Source organism: Lygodium microphyllum, chromosome 19 (assembly GCF_053477565.2).
Source record: "Lygodium microphyllum isolate KBCC chromosome 19, Lygodium_microphyllum_v1.1.10, whole genome shotgun sequence".
NCBI classification, from domain to species: Eukaryota; Viridiplantae; Streptophyta; class Polypodiopsida; order Schizaeales; family Lygodiaceae; genus Lygodium; species Lygodium microphyllum.
Genome location: NC_141153.1, coordinates 53,680,649 through 53,705,445, shown reverse-complemented (window position 1 = coordinate 53,705,445; position 24,797 = coordinate 53,680,649). Strand labels below are relative to the sequence as shown.

The window sequence follows — 24,797 nt, the reverse complement described above, 5'->3', positions numbered from 1 at the left end:
TTTGCGAGTATGGAGGCAATTTCAATCTATATGCAACATTGTTGATCCTCTCCAACACCTAAAAGGGTCCATATTATCTCATACTCAGTTTTGGATACAACCCCTCTTTACTTTTTATCATTTTCACCCTTGCCTTTTTAAAATGCAACAACACATAATCATCCTCTGCAAACTAGAAAGCACTCTATGGCGATCAACTGCCTTCTTTTGCTTCTCTTGCAACATGAAGAGTATACTTAACTTTGCATAGGTTGCATCCATATTTTCTACATACTGATCAACCTACGCATCTTGTCCTTTGTGCGTGAAATAGAGGGCACTTTCTTAACACCTTCCATGGCCTCAAATGGAGCTTCACTAGAGGAACTATGCACTATATTATTGTGTGTAAACTCTACCAAAGGAAAATACTGCTCCCACTATGACTTATACTCAAATACAAAGTATCTCAAGAGCTCAAGTGTTGTAGAATTAGCCTCTTCTGACTCACCATTTGTTCACAGATGGAAGGACCAAGAAAATTTCAGCATGGTACCCATATTTTTAAACAGTCCCTTCTAAAATAACTAGTCATCCGAGGGTCTCAATCACTGTTGATTGACTTTGACATGCCATGATACTTAAACACATGCTGCAAAAATAACCATGCCATATGATCAGCCTTTATCTTCTTCCTGACTGAAATGAAATGGGCTTGCTTATTGAAACTACAAATAATTATCCATCTCCCATCAATCGCTATAAGTCTTTTAGAAAGCTTAAAGATAAAGTCCATAGCAATGCTCTACCAAGGCCTATTTGGATTAGGCAAGGGCAGCAATACACCTGACATCTTTTGCCTATCATAGTTCGCTTTCTAATATATAATGCATGTCCTAACAAACTGCTCAATATTGTGTCTCGAAGAAGGCTAATAAAAGAAATACTCCACTACTCTAATCGTAGCATCAATCCCTCTATGTCTTGCATAAGGAGAAGCATGATTCTCCGTGATCACTTTAGGCATCAACTACTTTGTGACACGCAATTATCCATGCATCATCAAAAAACCATCACTAAGCACAAAGTGCTCATGCCTCCGAATTAGCACCATAGTAATCTCTCATGACATCCAACTCAATGTGGTATACCATCGTGACAACTGAAATATGAGACTTATGTAACGATGAATTAGCTACCATATTCTTTTTCTCATCTATATGCATAATCTGAAACTGAAACATAGATAAGAAGTTGCCCCATCTCATGTACTTCTCAAACAACTTAATCTAAGTCAAGAAATAGCGCATTGTTTGATGGTCAGTTCTGCACTATAAAATCAGCCCCTAAAAGATAGTGTTTCCATGTCAAAAGTACATGAATTACAGCAAGCAATTCTTTCTCATAAACATATAAATTCTTTTCTACAACATGGAGAACACGACTCTCACATGCCACAACTTGGCCATCTTGTATTAAAACAGTCCCTACGTTGTTTCCACATTCATCACAATGAATAAAAAATGTATTCCTTAGTTAGGCAATACAAGCACAAGATCTGAAGATCTTTTCTTCTTCTTTTTTTTGCAGGTAAAATGTGGCTGATTATATTACTCCAAAAAACTGATTACAACGGGGTGCTCATGCTCAATAGACTAGCTAGAGCTGATACAAAGTCACCAATACATCATGTATACAAGCCTCTCAAGGAGGGGGGGGGGGGGGAGGGGGGGAATTATATCGCTAACTGGGGTTGCCTGCCTGCAATATGAAAAATAGACCTTGGCCGCCCCAGGTGCACATGAAGTGACCTCGGAGCTCTTGACGAGCCCTGGACTCACCTTGCACCTGATCCCATCGGCCGCGGAGGGAGTGGATCATGGATGTCCAGAGCTCTGCTAAGGTCACATGTGCTAAAAGTCTCTCTCCACCAAAAGCCTCCTGACATCGCGCCTTCCAAACATGCCATCCAGTAAGACTCCCTATGATCTCCCATACCTCCAAGCTGTCTGTGGTGGGCTCCAATACCTGGCAGATGGGAAGAGCCTCCAAACCAACCATTGCGCACAACCCTGCCTCGATAATGAATATCGTGTCCTACATCCCGGCCTCATAAGAAGGTGACGGCCCTGGCTGACTGCCTGCCAACAGAAAGCTCCCCATGAGAGACATCCAAGGTTGGGTGCTATACGCCGAAGGATGCGACATGCTCCTCTCCACACGAGCTGCGCCTCCTCACATGACCAAAGGCAGTGCTTTGGGGTTTCCATAGACTGCTATGTGCAGCGCTTACAACCTCCCTCCTGCATCTGGGCAACCAACTTCCCACCACTAAGCCTCCATGTGCCGCTAGCCATAGGAAATACGACACCCTCCTCGGCCTCCAGCTATCCCATAGGTGGCGCCAGAAAGTCCATCGGAAGGGCTCCGTGATGCTATACTCCGCCCAGTGCCTGACAGGGCCCAATCCATATCCTCCTGCATCAGTACATGTTTGCCAATCTTGGCAGTGTACTCTAGGAGCCTGGGTGGCTTCTTGGCAACCGCAAAGGCCGGCGATAGCCACTCTCCTGGATCCCACTCCAACTCATCAAGTGGTCTACCCTCGCACATCCAAAGGCGCCACTTCCTGAGCTCCTTCCAAAAAACATAGGGGTCTAGTCGCCAAGTCTTCCCCTGAAATCCCCTCATCCTACTGCCCTCTATCAAGGGTTAGACATCCCCCCTCCTGAACGGCGAAGATCCCCTGCGGGGTGCCGCCCACTCTACTTGCCACCTGAAGGGGGATGCCTGCTAGTGAAAACCTAGCTACCCATACCACCCTAGGCTCTATCGGCTCTCGTATCAGGGGAGCGAGCCACTCCAGAGGTATTGCTGCGTCTATCTCCCTTCTCCTCAACTCCACTCCTCTCTGGCAGCCTAATACTGGCTGCAACACCTCCTCGTCCGCCATCCTATACACCTCCCGCCATGTCATGATGATACGAGCCGGGCCGGCCTCCCACCCAACCCACTCGATGTGGAAATGCTCACCTATCTGTGCCCCTTCCCGATCTTTGACCTGGGGGTTCTAGATCACCAACTGATGGTCTATCTTCTCCTGGTAGTCTAAGGGGCTCTGGATTAGGGCCTTGTAGAGACCCTGCCACACACAGAGTAAGCTACGAAGGAAAGGTGATCTGGGGGGGAGGGGGAGGATCTGGGCTGACGTAAAGATCCATCTCAAGGATGGCCTCCACTCGTAGCCAAGCCTTAGTCTACAGTCCTGAAGGCCCTCCTGCATTAAGACCTTCTAGGTCTACCCTCCTGGTGTGAGACCACGGACAACTAGCTTGCCCAAGAGGGCCATACTCTGATACTTTGGGTATATGATCCCAAGCCCTCCCTCTGACCTATATCATATGATGGTCGCCCACGCCACCTTGGCCCTGGAATCCCTGGAACCATCAGACCCTGACCTAAGGAAATTCCGCACTAGGGGGCGAAGTTGCACTATGCACGATGAGGAGAAGCACCAACATGAGGCGATGTACTAGGCCATCGCTAGGAGGACTTGGTTGACCACCAGGGCTCATCCGGCTAGTGAGAGGTGAGCCATGCTCCAGTAGGTTAGTTTCCTCCGAATAGAATCAAGGACAGGAAGAAACTGTTGGGCAAGAGTGATGTCGAGTCCCACCTGGAACCCTAGGTACTGAATGGTCTGCCCTCTGCTCACCCATCTAAATCCCAGGTGGACACCCCACTGTGCTAGAGTCCGGGTCTGTGAGGAAACCAACCGACTTTCGCCAGTTGATTTTCGCTCCCGCTGTAGAACCGAATACGACAAGAGCCAGCCTCGCTCTCTCCAGTATCAACTCCACGTCATCTATGTAGAGGGTCGTATCATCTGTGTACTCTGAGTCTAACAACTCAGTCTCCTCTCTCACTGGAAGTCGAAGGCCGCGTAACCCACTCACACATGACCTGAGGAAGTGAGACATCACCTCTACGAAGAGGAGAAATAGGTAAGGGGCCAGGGGGCAGCCCTGTCGAACCGATCTCTCCAGACGAAACTCCTCTCCTCTCCTTCTGCCTATGAGAATCCTGCCGGTGGCCAATCTGTAAAGGGCAGAGACCCCACGAATCTACACCTGGGGGAATCCCAACCTCACCATGGTACCCTCTAGGAAATCCCAATCCACCCTGTCATAGGCTTTCTTGAAATCCAAGAGTAGTACGGCCAATCTCTGCCCACTGTGCTGAGCCCACTCTGTTGCCTCGAGGAAGGTAAATACATTGTCTAGGATGCTCCTATCCTGGACAAAGCCTATCTGTGTATCATGGATAATATCTGGAAGCACGGGGCATAGTCGCCTACCAATCATCTTTGCGCCTTATAGGCCACTGACAATAAGGTGATCGGTCTCCACTAGGAAAGCTTCAACCGGTCTCCCCCTTTGGAGAGAAGACTAATAAGGCTTGCCGAGAGACTCCCTGGCATCTGTCCTGAAGTGAAAATCTCCTGAAATACCATCAATAGGGGGTCCTTCACCACTTCCCAGTAGGTAGTAAAGAAGGCCCTAAAAAGGCCATCCTCCCCCGGGCATTTCTACCCATCCTGTGTGTGGAAAGCCTCCTCTAGTTCCTTCTCTGTGAAGGGGGGTAGGAGGGAGCATCCCATCTTCTCTGTGATGAGGGACGGGATGTCATCCCATACCTGCTCTCTACATCTCTGTCCTCTAGCTGAAACTGTCTCCTGCTGGAAGAGGCGCGTGTAATAGTCGATGGAAATCTCCATCACCTCGTCTGAGCTAGAACAAGTTCTCCCATACTAATCCCAAAGGCTGCGTATCTACTCTCCTACGGTGTGAGGCTGGTGCACTTGGAAGAACTCCCTGCACATCATATCCCCCTTCCATGCCCAAAAGGCTACTTAGGTTTGGAAAGAAGACTCCAAGTGCCTGTCCTCTAGGTAGCAATGGCTACGCGCGCACGCACCTCTTGTGTGTGGAGGGTGGGGTCCCCTGGTGCCTCTTGTAATAATCTCTGTGTGGCTGCAAGATCCCGCCAGAGTGCTCTCTCCTCCTCCCAACTCTGCCGCCTAGCTTGTATGGCTGTCTCTTGGCAGATTCTGCTCGACTCTGCTAGGACCTCTGCAACCTCCACTGCAATCTAGTCCCTCCTGCCCCACTCTAGTCCAAATCTGCTCAATCTGTCTCGTCACTTCCTCCCTCCTATAGATCGAGTTAGAGATCCGACAAGATCGTGTGTCTAGGGTGGATGTTGGGGGGTCAAGTGTCAGGAGAACTGGGAAATGATCGGACAACGTGGTGCCTACCAACTGCTCAATCTGGCCTCCACGAGAGCCTCCCCACTCTCCCACATAAAACCTGTCCAACCTCTCCAGCAGGGCTCCACCTAGCCGCCTGTATCCCCACGTGAAGTTCAACGACCTCTCCCTCCTGTGGACAGTAGGGTCTCTCCAGGCGTCGTGTGCTCCAACTGCCAGCAAGAAGGCCTCCCATGCCTCCTACTCCTCCACAGCCATGCCCTGGTAGTTTCTGCCACTACCCTGTTGGTCCTCCAGAGCCTCCAGATTGTTGAAGTCTCCTCCAACGATCCAGGAGTTCACCTCTGGGAGTCCATCGGCGATCTCCACCCAAAACCTGTTGCGTGCCCTAACCTCCGTAGGGGCATAGACATTGAGAACTCCAAGGCACGAGTCCCCAATATCTAGTCTGACCCATAGAACCCTCCCTGCCACTATCATCCCATGGTCTCGTACACAAGTGGTGAGACTCGAGCCAATAGAGGTGCAAACCTCCGCTCCTGCTGTGGGCACCTATGGCGTGCTCCCAGTAAGTGTGCGAGCTGTCTGGAAGCACCTTCCCTACCCGCTAGGCCTGGGTGGGGGTGAGCTTGAGCTCCTGTAGAAGTAAGATGCTACAAATCCTGCCAAACAATCTTCCTGGAACCACGTGCCCCACTGTAGTGGAGGCTATTCACATTCCAGGATGCTAGGTGTAAGCTCATGGAGAAACCTGTGACACACCGAACAGGCATCTGTTCGGTGTGGAGACTGCAGACGAGGAGGAGAAACTGTGAGGCATGCAAGTACGCTTTGTCGCCGGTTTGGACAGCGAACTCCAGTCCCCCATGGTGGCCCTCGGCCGGCGGACCATAGGGGTGATAGATGCTCTAGGTGGTACTATCAATGCATCTAACAAACATGCTGAGAGTCGTGACTCGGTGCACTGGTAGAAACAGGCCGCCTGTGCCAAGGGCCACTCGATCACGTCCCTCGGAGCTCTCCACTGTGGAGGGGCTCGAAAGATAATGCTCAAGTGTGGGACCTCGACACCAGCCCACCAATTAATGTCCATCATACACCTAGGCCACTGTTGTGCAAACAATGCTAATCCTTCATCTCCCATCCATTGGGAGATGTGATCCACCACCTGACTCTTCAACTCCTCTATCTGTGTAGTCGTCCACTCCCCTGAGTAAGAGGACTGAAGAAAAAAGGCATAGTTTGGTCCATCCCGTGGTGCTAGTAGATGGGCCTTGCCCCTCCTTGACTTACGAACCACGAAAATTAACAATCCCAAACCTAAGCATTAAAAATACACATCCTCATGACATCTTCCCACTCTCTGGTTCATTGTAACTAAGCTCTTCTCTAAGGGTTGGGGTTGAACAAAAATAAATTTCTTCAAGGTGGGGTTACCTATCTTCAGCTAGCAATCGTCTCTATTAAATTTATGTTTCCGTGATTGTATTTTTTTGAATAATTGTCATATTCAGCTTTTAGTACTATTTTTCTCAATTAATTTCTTGAAATGCTAAGTCTTGAAAACGAAAAAGTATTATAATTGTTAAGCATACTAAATAGGGCGAGAGTGCAGCCAAGCAAGGCACAATGAGATAAGGTGAGATGAGGGCACGACAAGTAGACTGGAGAAGCAAGCTAGGCAAGGCAAAGACGGAACAAGCCAAGCAAAGTAGTAGCGGGGGCTGCTTGCACAAATGATGGGAAAACAACCTAGGCTAAGCGGTTTATGGACTAGGAGTAGGGGGTGCAAGTCACGCAACAAAACAGGCTGAGAGTTAAGACACTCCTCAAGCTTGTAAAGCTTGCACAAATTTGTATTTCCACTTTGAGATTATGATGCATTCTAGTTGGGGTTTCTTTGCTTCCAACATAAAAGGCACACCCAAACAACTACACGGCGAGCACACCATAAAGAAACAATAGGGTTTGTGCAAGGAACACCGTGCGTATGCAAACACACAAACAGTGAGCTTGAAAAATTAAATAATGAATCATGCACAATGATGATATAGCGGAGGAGTCTCAAGGTTCCATGTCTTTGGGACTGGCACTGAGGTATGCACAGTTAAGTAAATGGGCATATCAGAACTTGGAGATAATTGCACTATCTTGATATTACGCAATAGCACCTCTAGATGAGAATGCTTTATGGAAGGAGCAAAAAATCGGTCCTCTGAGAAGGAAGAATCAAGATGTCGGAGAAGAGATCAAATGACGATGGATAGCAGCAAAGGGAGCGAAACATAGTCATCAAGAGCTCTAGATGATGATGAAGATGAGAAGCTCCTCCAGATGAAGATGATTGCAGTCTGATAACATGGACGGTTGCAAGTGATGGATGGCAACTCTAGGAGACATGTGATGATGAAGATGACATCTAGCATGCAAGCAATGATTGTTGAATGAAGAAGCCTACTGCAGAAGGTCTAAGAGCTGCCAAACACAAGGGATCACCCTCATTAAGGACTCCAAAAACAAACAGGTCCTAGCCAATTTATGAGTAAACATAGCCACTCTGATGACACCAAGAAGTGTAGCTTCTTTCTGTCCAGCAAAACACAAGATTTGAATGCAACGAAATGAAGATGGTATGTTGCATGGCTTTCTGAGATCTGCAATAGCAAGAAACGTTATTATGGCAGCTCCAATCTACTATGCCTGACATTTATGGTAGCTATCCCTTGGGCGATACCTCTTCACCTTAGCATTTTCTTACACTAATTCTATTTATGGAGGATGCTGAATTTCCCTTCTTATTGCCATTAATAGCTATCAAGAAAAAAAAAGCAAGACCAATTAAATTGAGCTGCTTGAAAGAATATAAGCATTGGCTCTGACATGAATCTAGGTCCCATTGACCAATGCCCTAGCAACTTTGGGGTGGGACCTTTTGTCTATGAAAACAAGACGGAATGGTGACTTATGCACCATCTCAAGCACAATCCTTTTGGGCTTGAGAAAAAGTGTTGAGCCACTAATATTTAGGCATGGCAGTCAGATATGATGTGCAAGATATATACAATATGTGGACTTAGGACCATACCAAATGTACACAATGATTTATCAAATGAATCCGATGTTACATATGGTCATTCAAAATTACATAAGAAATAAGTAGTTAACCGATTAAATACGATATACATCTTAGGAGTCATGTGTCTTGCAAAGTCATCTCCTACCTGTGAGCCTAAGTCTAAGTCAGACAAGGACATAAGGAGCTCTAACACTCAGTCTATCATGTATTTTGATGGAGGAGGCAGCTTTGTTTAGATGATGCATTTATTTTTCAACCAATTTTAGGTGTGTTCACATTGGCTGGTTATTTTCCAGCATGGATTTGGACTGTGTTCACACTGGCCAAGATGAGAGCGACCAGTTGTACATTGGCGATCAGCATTTCTTTATTATTATTGCTGATTATCAGGTCAACCAGCATTTCTTTATTATTATTGCTGATTATCAGGTCAGCCAGCATTTTGGCCCCAAACTTATGCAGTTGGCTTTTGGACAGATTTAGTTATTTATAGCCGCCCCCTAAGTTGGCTGATCATCATCTTTTGCAGGTTTCCAGCACACTCCGATATTTGGGACATTCCTCCGTCTTATGGTACTGCCATTTGTCATCAGCCTGATCTAGTGCCCTCAGTAACGCCTTGAGCTGCATGCAAGGACTGATCAATCCACCTTTAGCATCCAACTTTTATTCAGATCCAATGCAGAATTCTTCTTCCCTTCTCTTCTTTCATCAGTCATTCTCTTTCCTTCTCTCTCCATGTTCATATTCTTCTTTTGTTCCACACTCTCAAACTATAAACTTCATCCTTTCAACATGATGACACAAGATACAAAACTAACTAGAGTGGCAAGGCAAGGTAATGAACTAGAGTGACAAGGCAAGTAATGACAGAGACAAGTGCAAGTTCCAAATAGAGGAAGGAAGAAGAGAGCTAGAAGTAGGGGATGAGAAAAAGAGGAGGTGGTAAGGGTAGAGCGTGAGGTAGACAAGGGAGGAGAGAAAGGAGTTAAGAGTAAGAGGTGATAAGAGAGAGATAAATGAAGAGGCAATGGTAAGTGAGGTATAGGTAGAGGTAGTGAAAGCAAAAGAGGAAAAGGAAGACGAAGGAAACAGAAAAAGCTTGAAGCATGCAGTGATAGGTAGAGATCAAAGCTTGAGGAATGAGAGACAAGTGTGAGCAACAAATAGATAGAAAATGGTAATAAAATGGCCAAAAAGAGGGTCAGAATACCCTTTTAGAAACTCCAAAATCTTCCTCTCCCACAACACACATGCACACACATCCAATATCTGATAAAATTGGAATGATACAGAGAAGATTAGCATGGCCCCTGCACAAGGATGACACGCACAAATCGAGATTTCATAATCATGTGGCTACCCTTGTGGTAAGCCACTTGTTTTATTAACCTGCTAACCCAGCATCTCTCTTTTTTTTTTCGTAAAAGGTAATTGTATTAATTACGAAAAAAAGTACAAGATAACTTGATTACAAGATACATGACGCCAATCCAGGCCATCATGTGAAAAGGGGCTAAGTGCTACAAGTTACAAAGTTATGGCAAGGGGGCAGATGAAATTGCCATAAGCCAGGGACGGAAGTCCTCCTTAGAGAGCAAATCAGAATGCCGAAGAAGATCCAACTGCCAATACAAAAGGCCCTTAAGCCTCGCAATATGTCGCTGAACATTATAGGCGGAGTCAAAAAGAAAAGCATTCCTAATGGTCCAGTTATGCCAACAGCCCCAATATCGAAGAAAATGATACATGAGTTTCATATGTGGCTGTGCAGGAGTGGGGTATTTGGGCTGGCCGAAAACCCAATCAAAGGGGCGCAGGGTGAATCCAACCGCTCCTTGCCAAATAGCCGACAAAAAGAACCAGACTTTTTTTGCGACGGGGCAAGAAATAAATCTGTGGCGGGCTGATTCCGCAGCAGTGGTGCAAAAGAAACAGCTGCCATTGGAGATTCGTCGCTTGGAAAGAGCCGACGCAAGCGGAAGACCACCAATCATCACTCTCCAAAGAAAGACTTTACATTTGAAGGGGGTCTTGTTCAACCAGCCCTCCATCACAGTTGCCCTCCACCAGGACCGGGATTTTCGTAAGCCCCATAAAGCATTGGCTTTGGTAACTAACCATTGTTGATCTTTGATCAGAATATGATAAACTTGATTAGCAGAAGCTTTGCTTAAAGGCAGCCGGCCTTGTAGGTCCCAATCCTGCCAGGGATGATCTGAAGCAAGGGCAGGAAAGGGTTGTCTGCTCTGGAGCATCCGCAAAAGCTGTTCCCATAAAGGCCTATATCCCCGCGGGATCCTGTAAAGCCTCCTGGCTGTACGAAAAGATATAAGCACATTGCGACTAGCAAGGGTGGCATCCGCGACCGAAGACAAGCCCAAACGAGCCATCCGGTTGAATTGTGGTCTAAGCTCATTTTTGCCTTCCCATGCAAGTAAACGCGAGACTGCCAATAATTCCAATTGAAAAGAATTCGTAGCCAAGCGATCCTCCGCTGGATGCCACTGAGCCTTTAGAAGGACCCGTTTCCAGGAACATACCAAATGATTAAGCAGCGACGAAGAAGAACTGGAGAACGTCGAATCAGCATTAAGAACATGCCACCAAGAAGTCCGGATTTGGGTATTGCCATGTAGAAGCCCATGGCTCTCAAGGAAATAACGGGCTATATCGACCCATGGATGATGATCCGAGCACATGGCGCGGAAGAGAGACCAACGGAGTGCCTGCATGTGAGTTTGGGCATCTAAAATAGCTCCGCCACCCATGCGTTTGGGGGTGCAGGCATGCGACCAAGAAATCCAGGAAATACGTGCATGCAATGAGTCCTTCTTCCATAGCATGAAGCAAAGAGACTGAGTAAGAGCATTGAGAGTCGTGGTAGTCCAGGGCAACAATGGCAAAAAATATGTCAGCATTGGCAACATAATTGTCTGGGCCACTTTGAGACGAATATGGAAGGGCCAGGCTTGAGATTTCCAATACATAAACTTAGCCACCATTTTCTGAGAAATCCACTGCAGAAGCTGCTTTGGTGGAACGTCGACACCCAAAGGGTACCCAAGGTGCCTGACAATGGAGCCACGAGGAACAACCAGACCCTGCCAGTCCAAGGACTGCAAATCCGACTCCGTGCAGCTGAGAATGGCTGATTTGAGCGCATTGATGCGAAGGCCGGAGGCTTGACCAAAGATGCCCCAAACATCCAATGCGCGCTTGAGGTTGTCCTTGTCCGCACGCAAAATCATAAAAGTATCATCCGCCAGGGATTGGCTAATGAAGTGCTGTCCTGAAGGAAGCGACAGACCGGCCAACTGAGAAGAGGCTACCATATGGGATAACATGGAAAGAACTGGATGTGTCGCGAGGGCAAAGAATAGCGGGCTCAAAGGGCGTCCTTGTCTGACAGAGCGGGCAAGTACAAATGGCTCAGTAACACCTCCATTCAGCATGACTCGCGAAGACGCCGCAGCGCTAATGGTGTAGATTAGACGAGACATCCGGGGACCAAAGCCCATAGCCGACATAAGTTCAGCGACGAAAGACCAATCCAGATAGTCAAAAGCCTTTTCCAGGTCCAGTTGAATCAGTACTACCTCCTGGTTAGAATGCCTTGCATAATCAATAGCTAGTTGAGCATTCAATACATTGTGCAGAATATTTCGGCCCTTAATGAAACCATACTGTAGAGAATGCACAATGGCCGAGAGATGCTTATGAAGCCGATTCGCCATTATTTTGGAAAAGATTTTGTACATTGAACCCATCAAGGAAATGGGGCGCCACTGTGTCAACCTAGATGGCGAAGGAACTTTTGGAAGCAGTTTAATAAGGCCTTCTTTCCATGAGGAAGGCATAATCCCGGTTTGCCACACCTGCTGAAACAAAGCCTGCAATGGTTTCGCCAGTTGGGAAGCAAAAGCTTCAAAGAACTCATTGGTGAGACCATCCCAACCCGGGCTTTTATCCTTGGGCAAATGTAACAAGACGTCCATAACCTCTGCCTCACAAATATCGGACTCCATAATAGCTTGCATGTCCTGCGGTAGCTGATTGCGGACCAGGTCATAAAAACCCGAACGGGCCTGAGTGATTTGATCTGAAGGTGGAGAAGTGGTGCCGAGAAGGTCACGGAAATAATTCCTGCACATATGCACAATAGTCTGCGGATCCATGATAAGGTGACCTTCTGCATCCTGGAGTCTGGTCATATTCTCCCTAGTAGGAGAGGCGTGGAGAGCTCGAAAGAACTTATGGGTTTGACATGCATTATCTTGCAACGTCTCTGTCAGATGTTGCAGTTTGGCCTGCTGATATGATTTCAATTGGAATTCTTTAATAAGATCCGCCACTCGCATGGCCAGTGCAAGCAGAAATGCATCATCCGGAGTGTCCACCAGCAGAGAGCGAACCAAAGCCAGCATGTTCTCGGCTGCCTTGCGACGCTGCCGACAAAGAGAGGCATGGTGGATCCCATACTGCCGAGCAACCCGCTGCACATTAGAGCGCAATCGTTCAAATGACGCAGTGCCTTGAGAAGAGAAGTCGAAGAGAAATCTGTCAATCAATTGCTGCATATAGCCCTGAAAGATTGCATGCTTCAGGTAAGACGAATTGAAACGCAAAGGGAGTCTCTCCAGAAATTGCTTGAACGGGGCAATGGGTTGTGCAAGCAGCTCAAGCTGCAGAGGGAAATGGTCCGACAAGGCATATTGCTGCAACACTTTTATTTCGAGCAGCTCAGGAAGAAAATCATCATTCTGCATGATATATATACGATCCAATCTCGACCATGTTGTTGCATACTGGGCAGAATGGAAAGTAAACCCTGTAGAAGACGGGTGTAGCCAGGACCAGAGATCTTGCTTAAGGACGTCAAGAGCCAACGCCTGCCACATACGACTTTCCGGCGTATCCATCACCGAATGCTCCGATGTGGACTGGGAGGAATCCACACACATATTGAAATCCCCCATGAAGAAGCCCCGTCTGCCAAGTGACAAGGAGGTCTGCAAAGTCTGCCAAAGCGCCCGACGAGATAAGGAATCATTCGGAGCATAGAGGCCAAGTAGCCATAAGATTTCCCCTTCGAATATAATTTCAATCACCAAAAAACGGCCATGAACATCATTTTTAATTAGAACAGGCTGATATTTGTCATGGACAATCATGAGCACACCCGAATAATGCATGGCCTGTGACCCAGCATAAAACAATCTAAAGCCATGGCAATCTACCACTTTTCCGGCTTCATCGTGACTCTTGTGCTCAACAGCGCACAGGACATCCCACTGATTTTCATGCAATACAGTACACATAGCATGTTGCTTGTGTCGAGAACAAATTCCACGCACATTCCACGTGGCGATTTTCATGTATACTCAAAACAAAATCAGGTACGAGGCACTGCTTGCCTCGATTTGACTTTGTCAGCGAGAATGTCCAGGACTCCCTCGTCCAAGAAATCTGCCAACACTGCAAAAGAGTTCTGCGGACCAGATTTGGAAGTAGACGGCATATCTGCTGGCTTTGGGATGGAACGGGGATAACGACGGTCCCACGGGGTAATGACATTACCTCTGGTATCAAATGCCAGCTTAGCAGAGGGACCCTTTGAACGATCCGAAGACATTTTCCTGGCGGGCTGATGAAGGGGGGCAGAGGAAACCATAGCAGGAGCCGAGCGCTCAGAAGACTGCATTTCCTTCCTGCGCATGTATGTACGCATGGAATCTTGTGATGTAGTAGGCACATTGTTCTCCATGGCCGCAACAACCCTGTTGCCTTTTTTTGCACGTACTTCCACCCAATTAGTGGCGCTGGAATCCAGACCCGCAACCTGTTGTTTACCTTTGGCCAAAGCGTGGGGCTGATGGGTAGCATCCAGCAATGGGGCATCACACACCATATCCTCCATGGGCAGCACAGCATGGCCATCATGGGAAGTGTGTTGCTGTTCCGGGCATTCGGCCATAAAGTGCCCCAACTGTCCACAGGAGAAGCAATGCCCTACAAAATTGCCCCATTTCAAACGAAAGTGTAATGGGTGCATGCCAGGGCAATTGAGGCGTAACCATGCAGGCCTTTTTCTTGCAGTGTCCCATAGCATACACAAGTGGTTGCGATTCACAGCCCGGAGACTGGGAGAGACCAGAACAGTGCCCACAGCGGCCATAGCATCCTTCAATAGTGGCCAATAAACAGCCGGACAGTTTTCCACCTCGACCCAGACCGGGCATTCACGTTGCAGCAGACGCTGAAAATCTGCCATTGGACGCCATGGAACCACATGAACCAACCGGCGTTCAAAAAACAAAGGCAGTTTAGACAGGAGAGCAGCACGGTGCGTCTCTGATTTCAACAGGACCTCAAAAAAACCCCGGGAGCCAACAAAAATCTCTTCAACACATTCCCCTTGTAGCAGATGTTGCAACCACTGGCGAATACGGGAAAGCAACGGGATTCGACCAGTGAAGAAAAGTATCACAGCGCGATCATAAAATACCGAAAAGGAGCGTAGGACAGTTTTTGGGTCCACGGTGGCGTCCAGCACATCGTCAGGTGCAGAGTCAGAAAAGACTTCCTGATTATGTTGAACATAATCGCCAAGCAACGTGTTTGCAAATTCCAGCAAGTGTTCCCAGTCCACTTCCTGAGAGTCCACCGAATCCGAAGCAACCTGAGCATAGGACCGATCCGGAGAAACGCCTATCTCTTCCGAAGCATGCTTGGTACGTTTACCCGCAGGCTGGATGTCGGGACCAGGGGGCATCTCTTCGTTGCACGGAACCATATCCTCAGGTTCCTCCGCATCAGAATCCGGGCCCAGTGCTGCCACTGTTTGATCTATGAAATCCAGATCCAAACCAGCCATCGTATATGATGTTTTGATCTCGAAGGAGGACTGACCCTCTCTTTTGCCGGCTCTCTTGCTTTCCCTTTTTTCTGTACAGAGGCGCTGTCCAGGGGTGTACTCGGCAAGGAGAGCTAATGAAAACTGAGGTTTACCTGTCACCGTGCAGGGGCAGACAGGCGAAACACAGGCCGGGCGGTCTCCACAGCAGGACGGGACAGGCTGGGGTGCCGGGCAGGGGTCCGTCAGCAGTGTCCGGGAACAGGGCGTCAGGAGGATGCTACCATGGATAGGGCGTCAGTGTCAGGGCGTCTGGGCGTGGACAGGGCGGCCGGAACAGAACACGCTGGCGGCTCCAGGACAGGACACGCTGGCGGCTCCAGAACAGAACACGCTGGCGGCTCTAGGGTTTCCGCTGGCGGCGCAGGACAGGACACGAACAACGAGCGAAGGCGGGCGGAACTGCAGGCGTCGACAGTGCAGACAGGACGCAAACGCCAGACGGGCTGAGGCAGAACGGCAGGCGACGAGGATGCTGACGCGAGCGATAGGTGACGACAGGTGGGTCGTCAGTCTTCGACGGCGCAGGGCGACGCGACGGCAGGGCGTGCAGAACCAGGCGACCCCAGGGCGGCAAGAACCCGCCCTGCTTCTCTCTCTCTCTCTCTCTCTCTCTCTCTCTCTCTCTCTCTCTCTCTCTCTATATATATATATATATATATATATATATATATATATATATATATATATATATATATATATATATATATGCGCACCCCTTCTTACAATAGATTCTCTCCCTCTCTTCCTCTCTCTCATTTCAATTTCAATGTCAAGCTCAACTTTCAAGCTCTCTACTCTCAAACACTCTCTCCTCAAGCTCTCTACCCCCTAGTCATTCAAGCTCTCCACCCTCTCTATCCTCTCTATATTTAAGCTCTATATCTCCACCTTCTCCCGCAAGCTCTCCATCCTCCCTATCCTCAAGCTCTCCATATGTAAACTCCTAGTGCAAAGACTCTAAACATTTGAAATGTATTGTTTTAAGTGCCAACATTTTAAGTATAGGCCTGAAGTTTATATGTACAATTTTTTTGCATCAGACATACGCCCAAGATTTATTAGTCCAACCAGTACTATACTAGTATCAGGTGGTACTAGTCAAACGCCATCAGATGTGACAACCATGGTCGCAACCCCAAATTTCGCACTCAATCATGCATTAACGACTGATTTAGTCTCCTCAAAACAGGCCCAAAAAGTAATTAATGCTAATCTACCAAAAATAAATGACTTATTCTTTACAACAAGACATGCACAACTAGTCCTCTACAAATAAGAGACTTGTATTAGTGCATCCTAAATCCCTCATTATACGCCAGCCAGCTTTAAGCTCTCTCTCTCTCTCTCTTTGCCACCCATGCCCCTTCCATAGGACATCAACAATTCATGGAGGCTTCACTAAGTGTTGACCTGCTGTCTACAGCATCTTCTCATGACCTGATATAGGGGCTCTTTACCACTGCATTTACGCTGTCTACAAGCTGCCCAGCTGCCCATGAGCCATCTTCACTAAGTTCACTTAGGCGACCTGCTTCAAACCTGTTCCAGCATCAGCCAAATCTGCAATTTTCTGTTTTTACTGGCACCAGCACTCAGATACTGCTAGGGAGCTGTCATATTTACCCTCAGCCACTGTATTTTCTGCCAGCAGCTACATCTGCAATTTCCTGTTCAGCTGGCTGCTCTGCTGTTCGCCAGTCATCATGAGCACTCACAGACTGCTGGACATCATTCTCCTCTCAGCCAGGTCTGCATTTTTCTGATTGGGAGCTTTCTACACTGCTACTACCTCATTCAAACATAACCTGACATTATTGGGATACATATTGAGTACAACACACTCTTAACACCTTCAAAAACACCTCTGTCTCCGTCCTAGAGACACAGCCTTGAGGCCCACTACTTGTATCATCTTCATTCTCATTCATACATTAGCATTCAGCATTCTAAAGATTGTATTCTCCGTGTTGTCATACACTTTGTGTTTTCTATGTTTGCCATACCATTTCTTTACATCAACATGGACCAAAGAGGGAGCTTTATGATGGATGGGAGAAAATGGAGTGATTGCTCATCATGATTGTTACATCCTTGGACATCCAAATAGGCACTAGCAACATCCATCATAGTGGTCATGAAGTGATCTAAGACTAGGGGCACCTGAAGGTTAAGCAATTGAGTCCAATATATTACTTCAGACTCAGACCACTTAGTAAAGCGTGTACTCTGTAGGAAGTACTAAAGCCCATTGGGAGGAGCCAATAAAAGTGCCTTGCCATTCTGAGATTTACAAATCACAAAGACTCCCATCTCCAATAGAAGCAGGGAGCTACCTGTGGCCCACAGCTCATGTATATGACCATGGCCCACAATGATAAAGCTCCTTTAGAAGGAGCTAAGCATGACAAGGGAAAGTTTACGCTTCCAATGAAGAGACAAAAAACCTCCTGCCAAACAAAAGGGGCCGCTTTGTTGAAGTTGAAAGGAGGTCATCAAAGTATGGAACTTATACACCTCCTTGGGGTGTGTTCTTTTTTTCTTCTGTATTTTTGTCATTTGACTTTTTTTCTCAACACATGTGGGGCGTGTGTGGGAGTGGTGGATGGATGGGGGTGTGGGTGGTGGTGTGGTGTGTGTGGTGTGTGTGAAGAAATGGTAGGGTTTGCAATCCTTGGAGCAAAGGAGTGTCAATGGTGGATGGGTGTGTGGGGTGCGTGAAGAAATGGTAGGGTTTGCAAGGGAACAAAGAATGCTTATTGCAAACTACAGAGACAATGAATGAACTAAGTAACTCAAGAAATGAACAGAATGTATAAGGTAATGAATACAAGGGAACTCAAGGTTCCATGTCTCGTAGACCAGTACTCAAGTGAGTTGAGCTGAGTCAATGAAACTGATCAAAGCTTGGAGATGACTATGCTTTTTGAAGTGTCCATGTGGCAGCACCTGTGAAAGAATCTACGGAGCCAAATGCAATCCTTGGAGCAAAGGAGTGTCAATGATGAAGAGGAACTGTTCCAAATGAAGGCGACTGCAATATGACAATGGCAACATTGCAAATGAAGGTTTTCTCCCAACTCTAGAAGGCAGGACAATAATGAAAAATTGATGATGGAGAGCTTTAGTATGCAAACGATAAGTGTAAATGATGATGCCTACTGCATGATTATCAAAATACAAAGAATGTTGATGGTGGAGAGCTTCACTATGCAAGCCATGGGTGCAAATGATGATGTGTGCTACCAAATGATCAAAATGCAAGGAGAAGAATGGTCCAAGTGAAAGCAATTGCTACTAGCTATAGTGACAACACATGAAAGATGATGATGCCATCTCCAAAGGGTGTGAAACCATCCTTCCTTCTCAGCAAGGCTGGTAATGACCTGATTTAACTCTAATTACAGCAAGCATAAAATTCACATAAACTGAAATACAAATGTTACCAATCAATCTTGGACAATGGAAAACCAATTAGCCCCAAAAATTGGCATCCCTTGCAATATTCCTTTAACTTCTATTACAATGGAATGAAGTACATTGAGATTTGGCTCCAATCTCCTTCACTTTCCAATACCTTTTGCTGTCAAAAATGATCAGCAAGCCTTCTTATCAGTTTTCCCCTTGATTCACTCATGGATTGGCCTTCAATTGAACCTTGGCTGGTCAAATCTTATCCTAAATCCAATTGGGATGGCTGGCTTCTCTGAAATCTCTAGCAATTCCTCCAATTCCAGCTGCTAATTTCAAGTATAAAGGCTTCAATTTTCTGGAATAGGACCCAAGGTGACTGCTAAACCCTAGTTTCTTTTGTAAATTAGGGTTTACAGCAGCAAATGCTCTACTGTCCACCTTCTATGGCTGAGATCTGCAGTAAATGGCTGAGAAAAGCTAAGGGAATGTCTGTAGATGAGAGAGAAAACTGTGGACAGAGGAATCTCTGATCTCCATCAGAAGAAAGTGCCCAAATTTGCTGCTGCCCTGCTGGATATGACTGAATGACTGCAGCCCACCATTAACCAGCCTCCAACTCCATGGCACAGACCATTTGGAGCTGTTCCTTGAAAAGAACCACACACGTGGAGTATGACTAGGGTGCACCTAGGGTTGCACTGGTGTCAAACCAAAGACTGCCATTATGTACGAATCTCCTAGGACCTCCCAAGCATGCTGCTGGCCAATTAAACAAAGGGAGAAAAGCTGCTACAATAGGAGGCATCAATATGCGAGTTAGAATGGAGCCAACCTTGGAGTTGTGCGCAAGGAGAGGAACCCAAGCTATGTTCAGAGACTGGCAGCCTCCAATTCCATGGCATGGACCATTTGGAGCTGTTCCTTGACGAGAACCACACACAAGGAGTATGACTGGGGTGCACCTATGGGTTGTGTCAAACCAAAGGCTGCCATTGCATACAAATCTCCTAGGACCTCCCAAGGATACTATTGGCCGATTAGACAAAGGGAGAAAAGCTGCTACAATAGGAGGGAGCAGCACTAGTACATCTGGGTAAGGTGGTGGGATGAGTGGAAAGCAAGAAGCCAAGCGGTGGTAGTGACCTAGGTGGCGGGAGTGAAACGAGGACAGGCAGCAATGAGGAGGGAAGGGTTGACAGGGAGCAGCTGTAGCAGCACACTAAGGTGGCAAGGAGAAAGGGCGATGGCACCTGGGTAGGGACAGGCAGGTAATGGGGCGACAAGTTCATTATGATTGAGGAGTTTGTTATATACTTTTCCCTCCTTGGAAGATAGAAGCTTTGGAAGCATTGGAATTGCAACAAATAAAGCAAAGAAATTAAAAGCAGTACAGGAGTTTTGAAATTTATGGTCATTGTAACAAAACTTTAACATGATCTGGACAGATGGAAGGGAAAAGGATGAAGCAGTAAGTTAGGCACAACCTGACCGAGCTTAATATCTCCTCGCTTTGGATTGTAAAGGACATGAATATTTCCAACCACCACATAACGCTTTACCCCCCCTCCCAATCTGGATATACATAATATAACAAATGCAAACATGCATTAATTAATTCTTTCTCATTTGAATGCTGAATAACATTAATAACTTAGACAAGACCAGCAACCCAGTCCCTTTTTCCAAAAATGCAGTGCTTGAACAACTCATTAGTCACCTAGATAGAGAGGCAACTCCGCATTCTCCTGAAACTGGCATCATGGACTGAAAGAATAATGTAATTAGAAAGTTCAATGAAATGCTAAGGAAATAAAGTCTTTCAGAATGACAATTGCTTGACAATACCTGCAGAACACACAACTGTGCAACATTGTCCCTCATTCCATACATATTAAACTCAAGGCTTTCCTCCTGTACCAAATCAAACCTGTTCATCTTTCCAAACATCAGAATCATTTCAAGCTTTCAGGAAAACTGATCTGAGCAGGACTTCACTGCAATCCAAGTTAGAACTGAAGCTTGCTTACTGAATGTGAGGCCATGTTCATTCCATCACATAACACACAGGTGTCACTATTGAACACAATTAGTATTAAAACAGAAGAAAAACACCCAATCACCTAATCAGTTGTCAATTTCACTTTGTATCTGCAGGGTGGAAGTATAACACAGGCAGCCAACAGAAAACAGCTGGTTCAAAATATGAAAGGGATAAGCTTGTGCAATGTGCAATGGCAAACCGTCAGTAACTTTGGCAAAGGGAGAAGGAACCTCTTAACTAACAAGGGATGCCCTTGCTGGCAGCTATTACCCCCCCATACCAGTTGCTCACCTAAGTGGGGATGCCTCTTTGAGGGAAGCCCTGCTCTCTAGAAAGATCCTCAATCCCTTGTGTAGACTCTACCCTTATAATGGCCTCCACTTACACAATCCTCATCCCCCTCTTGTACATGTTTTGTGCCATCCTCCTATGCTCCATCTACTCGTATCATCCATCTATGGATCAAGCTAATGAATGGAGTATAAGTGAGATTCTTTGATCTCCTCTCCTAATCTAAGTTCCTCTTACTATCAAAACTGACAAGTGAACCTCTAAACCAATTTGTCCCTTGGATTGCTTGGGGATTGGCCTTCACCTTGCCCCTTGAAAGACAACTTAAAACCCCAAATCTCATACTGATAGTTACTTGAATTCAAGTCCCAGGCCCTTAATTCTAAGCACGCGTCTCAAAGCGACTATCAAAACCCTAATTTCTATTGGAAATTAGAGTTTACGGGAGAAATTGACTGAAATCTCTTCCTCTAACGGCTCAAACTACTAGAAAATCCTAAGAGAACTTGAGAAATGGCTGGAGGATATGAAAGAATGCTTTAGAGAAAGACTTTAAACTTTCAACCTGAGAAATGCTAAAAAATGTTGCTTCCCTACTCAAACAGCCATGGAAGCTATCACCTACAACTTAGGACTATCAAAAAGACTACTGCCCCCCCATGTATATTGTCATCTGCACCAAAAGAACCTTGGGGTGCTACCACCTACTCTTGGAGGGCTCCAATTTGCTGTCACTTATAGAATTGATCTATGGTGATTGCAAATCATGTCAGTAGCATCTCCCTTACTCTCTAACAGTATCCTCCTCTCTCATAGTGGCTAGAATAGACTTCCACAAGCCCCTTAAAACGTTATTTCCACCTGCATGAGCAAGTTTTTCCAAGTGACAACCTTCTAACCCCATTTTCTATCATTATCCAATTTATTAAATTAATTTTCAGAATATTCACGAGGACTTGAAGTCTTAAGATGCTTTAATCTTACTGAAGTTATTAATCAAATGTGGAAGGTTGTTTAGCACATGTAATGCACATTGTAGTTATTTCTTGGTAACAGACTAAGGACCCCGAGGATGCAATGGGTATCAAAGACAAAAGTTGTGATAAATTATGCCAGTTGGGCTTTGGAGGTCAATTGGTGTCAATTTTGACCCTAGGACAGTTATTTGGCTAATAATTGTTAGTGGTGGCACTAGGGACTAGCAGTATTTAATTAGTTAATGCCAATCCAAGGATCAACAGAGGTTGGGGACCACTCTAGGTTGCAAATGACCTAAGCCAATTTACTTATGGTGGATAGGCACATTTAATTAGGATCAAGAGAGCTGAAATTAATTTTCAAGATTATTTAATTTTGAAAATTAATTAAATGGCTGGACAATGCTGAAAAATGGGTTTAGAAGGCTGCTACTTAGCAAAAATGCCCATGCAAATTGAGAATACGTTTTTGGGGACTAGGTCTCAACCATTCAGTGAGTTTACAGTTTGGGAGAGGGAGAGAGAGAGAGTTGCTGGTCCAGTTTCTGATTAGAGAACAACAATTTGTTGCAGCAGACATCATCTGGGGGTCTCAACAAGTAAGGGATAGTAGGGTTGGTAACAGCATTATTGATCAAGTGACAGCATTTTGGAGGTTCCTAACAATAGGTCATTGCATAAAATGCAAGCTGGAGCAAGCGATAAGTAAAATTTAGAGTTTTCTCACAAGAGAAAATCAGATTTCTCTCTTATATTGGCTTTCTCTCACCTTCTCCAACCCATTCTCAAGAGATCTTAGCATTTCTCAGCCATTTTGAGTAGATCTCACCAAATTTGGTGGACAACAGAGAGATCTCTGCTTTAAACCCTAAATTTCTACAAAGATTAGGGTGTACCAGCCACTGTGGGACTTATGCCAACAAGAGAAGGCATCGTACACTAAAATCAACACCTAAAATTCGTGGAATTGACAAGGATTTTAGATGTTAGGCCATCCATTGTGAATTGGGGCAACATTTGGCCAATTGATAGTTCCATTTGTGCAATTCCTAGGTGAAAATCAAAGGGCAATTGGCCCAAATCGCTTGTTGATTGTATGTACAGCAAGGGGATTTTGGATTATCAAAGGAGATTGTGTAATCTTTAGAGCCAACCGGGTGTCTATTATCCCAAGACTATTAAGGTTATTTTGCATTTTATGTTTATTTGTTGATTGTTGTAATTAAGTGCTTAATCAAGGAATTACCACCCTTTCCAAGAAGGAAGGCTAGTTTCACCTAGCCCAAGGTAAATTGTGCATTTTATGTTTATTTGCTGATTGTTGTAATTAAGTGCTTAATCAAGGAATTACCACCCTTTCCAAGAAGGAAGGTTAGTTTCACCTAGCCCTTGGTACAATGTCAAACGCTTGGCAAGAGTCCACAAAGCAACAATGCACTCACTTAACACATTGTTTGAGCAATTCTTGTTTTCTACAATGATCTTTTCTACTCTGCCCAAACAATATAAGTGTCTTCAAGGTGTCCTATCTACTAGAGGAGTCTGATTTTGTCTTTGCTGTCGACATTGAGCAAGAGGGAAGTCCTTGATCAAGGAGAATTCTAAAGCAAATTCACTTGCTTTTCTTACTAAGTTTGGTTGAAGAAATGTGCAAAGAAAGGGTAGGTTGTTTAATGGTACACTAAGAGAGAGAGAGAGAGAGAGAGAGAGAGAGAGAGAGAGAGAGAGATAAAATTTCTACTCTGCCCAAACAACATAAGTATCTTCAAGGTGTCCTATCTACTAGAGGAGTCTGATTTTGTCTTTGCTCTCGACATTGAGCAAGAGGGAAGTCCTTGATCAAGGAGAATTCTAAAGCAAATTCACTTGCTTTTCTTACTAAGTTTGGTTGAAGAAATGTGCAAAGAAAGGGTAGGTTGTTTAATGGTACACTAAGAGAGAGAGAGAGAGAGAGAGAGAGAGAGAGAGAGAGAATCTATTATGAAAAAAAGGAGATAGAGAATAACACACTGCAAGTTTGGTGGCCGGTGATTTCCAAGACTAATAGATGTTTAGCAGTTAGCAAGCTCTCTCGACATCTAGTAATGGTATATGGACCCATGGGGCCCCAAATACATTTAATGTATTGGCCTATTGATTGTCTTTGGCCCAATTAAACGTTCGGACATGCCATCTAACATTGATTCAAAATATTAAATTAAATTAACAAGTTGTTGACCTAGCAAGAATGATGCCCAGTGTCACTAAATGAAGACATGTCGAGACAAGTAAATAAGTAGTGTGACAATGCGACCTATTGGCAATGCAAGTCCTGTTGTAACATCAATATATCTATGATGGTGAGACTTGCTAGTGACGATGAGAGAGACCTATTGGTGTGGCGACATCTGCTAGCGATGACAAGAGAGACATGTTGGCATGATGAGACATGATAGCCATGCAAACAAAGACAAAGACCGAGACACAAAGAAAAAGACACAGACACAGACAGGGTTGCAAGACCCATGGTAGACATCAATCAATTGCCATAGAAAAAATTAGCTAACATGATCAAAAGCCTTTTCAATATCTAAGTAGATCATAACAACCTGCTGGCCAAAGGCTTTGGCATAATCAATCCCCATTTAAACATTCAAAATATTCTACATGATGTTCTGTCCCTTAATGAAATTGTACTAACAAAGACTTGCAACAATATAAATTTAATCATAGATTCGTATTTTCATCTCCTACCCTATTGCAAGACAGATTTGGAGCTTTATTTCTAGTGTGTGGACATCAGTGACACAACAACAAATGGTTATTTGTTCTTGGGTCATGGGCAAGATACCTTC

The 24,797-nt window shown here is 45.6% G+C and overlaps 1 protein-coding gene and 1 non-coding gene across 4 annotated transcripts in view; one reads left to right on the top strand and one right to left on the bottom strand.

Annotated features, from left to right (window-relative positions):
- LOC148019883 (carbon catabolite repressor protein 4 homolog 5-like) overlaps window positions 1-24,797 on the bottom strand; it is a 64,729-nt gene that overhangs the window by 9,763 nt on the left and 30,169 nt on the right. For all 3 annotated transcript variants that reach the window (XR_015694882.1, XR_015694883.1, XM_087700079.1), the window contains exons 6-8: window positions 20,500-20,581; window positions 20,372-20,418; window positions 20,139-20,226 (exon numbers count right to left, since the gene is read on the bottom strand). Coding sequence is in view for 1 of the 3 variants with exons in the window: in XM_087700079.1 (XP_087556205.1) it covers window positions 20,139-20,226; window positions 20,372-20,418; window positions 20,500-20,581 (217 nt within the window). In the remaining 2 variants the exon portion in view is untranslated. The remainder of the gene's footprint in view (window positions 1-20,138; window positions 20,227-20,371; window positions 20,419-20,499; window positions 20,582-24,797) is intronic.
- On the top strand, window positions 9,578-9,683 carry LOC148019884 (U6 spliceosomal RNA). The gene has a single exon (XR_015695009.1). It is a non-coding gene; the product is annotated as a U6 spliceosomal RNA (small nuclear RNA).